Source organism: Microtus ochrogaster, unplaced genomic scaffold (assembly GCF_000317375.1).
Source record: "Microtus ochrogaster isolate Prairie Vole_2 unplaced genomic scaffold, MicOch1.0 UNK101, whole genome shotgun sequence".
Classification (NCBI taxonomy): Eukaryota; Metazoa; Chordata; class Mammalia; order Rodentia; family Cricetidae; genus Microtus; species Microtus ochrogaster.
The window spans coordinates 526,346-528,872 of NW_004949199.1; the positions used below are offsets into that span (position 1 = coordinate 526,346).

Consider the following 2,527-nt stretch of genomic DNA (forward strand, 5'->3'; position numbering starts at 1 on the left):
AAAAAAAATGTTAAAAAAAATCAGTTAGTTGGGAAGGATTATCCCAAATAATGAGTTTTATGGAAGTTGACCAAAGTTAATAAGAACACATCCTGTTTTCATATATGGAGAAAGTCAGTTTTAAAGTTAGATAGACCCCAAACAATAATTATTTGTTTAGCCTGAGGAACCACTGCTTATAAGTCTGATGGCAAAGCTAATTTTTACCAAGATGCAAATGCATGAAATGGGATCTGTCAAAAGCAATAATCAATTCTATCCTTTTATGGGACCTTCTTGGTGGAGAAGGAAACTATGAGTATTGCAGTTTCCAGGGTGTTGTGAGAAAGTGACTTTAAATTAGGGAAGCTATGGTTTCTCTATCACAGGTGCAAAAACAAAGAGGACAAATTAAAGCTCTTTTAACGTTCTCTAGCTTATAACTGAACCTAACATCCAACAATTGTCTGCTGAATCCTTTAAAATATCTGCATATATAAGAAAATGTATGAATATGTATGTATATATGTATGTGTATTTAAAACATGTAAAGTTATATGTCATTCTATCTAATAACAAGAAGCAGATTGTTAGCTTAAAGGGCTTGTGGGAAAAGCTCTTTGTATTTGAACAAATAGGAAGTTTATTAGACTATGACAGTGAAGTGACACCTCTAGAGGTGTTTGGAAGAGGAAAACACAGATTCTAATACTGAAACATGTTCTCATGCAGCACAGTTTCAAACTTCTTATCTTATTAGGCAACCACATACTGGTCTTGGTAGACCCTGTTGGTCCCCAACGCCCCTGCTGGTCGTGAGTGTTTCCATATGAAGGTTTTTGTGCAGGCTCACACTGGAGGTCTCTCACTGTGTATCTGGCACAGTAATACGTGGCTGTGTTTTCTGTTTGCAGACTGTTTAGTTTTAAGAAAACTTGGCTCTTGGAGGTGTCCCTGGTGATGGTGATTCGGGACTGGAGAGCTGAATTATACTCTGTACTTCCACCACTCCATATTATTCCCATCCACTCCAGACTCTTTCCTGGAGGTTGGCGGATCCAGCTTACAGCATTGCTGGTTAATGAGAATCCAGAGACAGTGCAGGTGAGCGAGAGGGTCTGTGATGGCTGCACCAGGCCAGGTCCTGTCTCCTTCAGCTGTATCTGCGACAGGGCACCTAGGGAAAGCAACATCACCATCAGTCATATAACCCATAGATGAAAAACCTTGGTCCCTTTCCTGAAACCCTGATGAAGCACTTACAACTTGGAAATGTCACCAGGCAGAGGAGAAGCACCAGGACAGCCATGCTGTGTTGGAGGCTCTAGTCAGAAGGAGATGGGGCCTCTCAGCTTGGCCTTGGATTTTATCCTGAGCTTGAAAACTGATTTGCATTGGGGGAGGTTCCAGACACCATAAAAGGAAGCACAGGCAATGTTTCCAATTTCTCCTCCAGGAAACTGAGATTTGGTTAGTGTGTCTTAGAGGTACTTGATATTGAAACTTAGGAACATTTCTGTGATTCTGTCTGGATTTCCAATTCCAGAGTAACAGGAAATATTTAGAGTCATACTGTACAGGACTTAGAAGCAAAACATAGAAGTGTTTACATTAACTTGGTTCACATTCATTCAGTGCAGGCAGAGGAGGATACCAGGTTCTCAACGGATTTATGTATCTCTGTAATTTAACTGATATTGATAATTTTGGTGATCAGAAATCCTGTTTAAGGAACTACTTGAAATTCTTTGTCTTGGTGTCTGTGGAGTTGTCTCATTCTTACAACTTCTCAAGAAAGAAACAGCTCACACACATTTCATACATGTGATTTCCCATGTTTATCTGTAAGGAAATCTGTGGGACTGATTTGGGTCCCATCTTAATAGGCTCAGATTTCACCTTCTCATTTAGGAACATCCTAACTGGACACTAGTTTTTGTTCCTGTTGATTTATGTCAGTCTATCCATGTACTTGTACATCTTTCTCTGTCACTCTCCTCAGACAATTCCTGGTTCCTAATATGACTGTTGCTTTGGTAAGTTATGGGAAGCTCAGCTACTTCATAACACTTCTTAAAAAAGCAACAGCATGCAGCCAGGTGTGAGGGTTATGTTCACTGAAGTCATAACAACACAGAAAACATTAAAACATTAAGTGATGACAAGAAGTGGACTGGAAGGCAGATACGAACATGGGGAACCCTGTGACTTGAATTATAATTAAGGCATAGATGAAAAGAGTTTCTAGTGTCTTTTCCTGTGTCTTGTTAATGGAAATCACCAGGGAAGAGAAGTGCAGAGCTGGAACTAACCTGCTCATTCAAGAATCAGAAAATGTTTGTCTAACTTGGCATCAGAGACATCACAATTTATGTTCAATATTTCTTTATGCATAGTCTTTTCACTTTTTACTGTGAGTTGCTGTGGTAGAAAATGCTCTTCACTTTAGGGAGACAGCCATCCTGTGAAAGCACTGATCATCATGTACAATATGAGTTCAGTCTTCCCTGTATTTTTGAATGCTTTGGGTTATAAAAAGATTTTTTTC

At 39.4% G+C, this 2,527-nt stretch overlaps 1 gene segment (V, D, J or C); it reads right to left on the reverse strand.

Moving 5' to 3' along the window:
• Positions 1-1,288, reverse strand: part of LOC101995240 — a 5,194-nt gene extending 3,906 nt beyond the window's left edge. The window contains 2 exon segments of the V gene segment in view: positions 752-1,156; positions 1,243-1,288. Coding sequence covers positions 752-1,156; positions 1,243-1,288 — 451 coding nt within the window.
• Between the last annotated feature and the right edge of the window lie 1,239 nt (positions 1,289-2,527).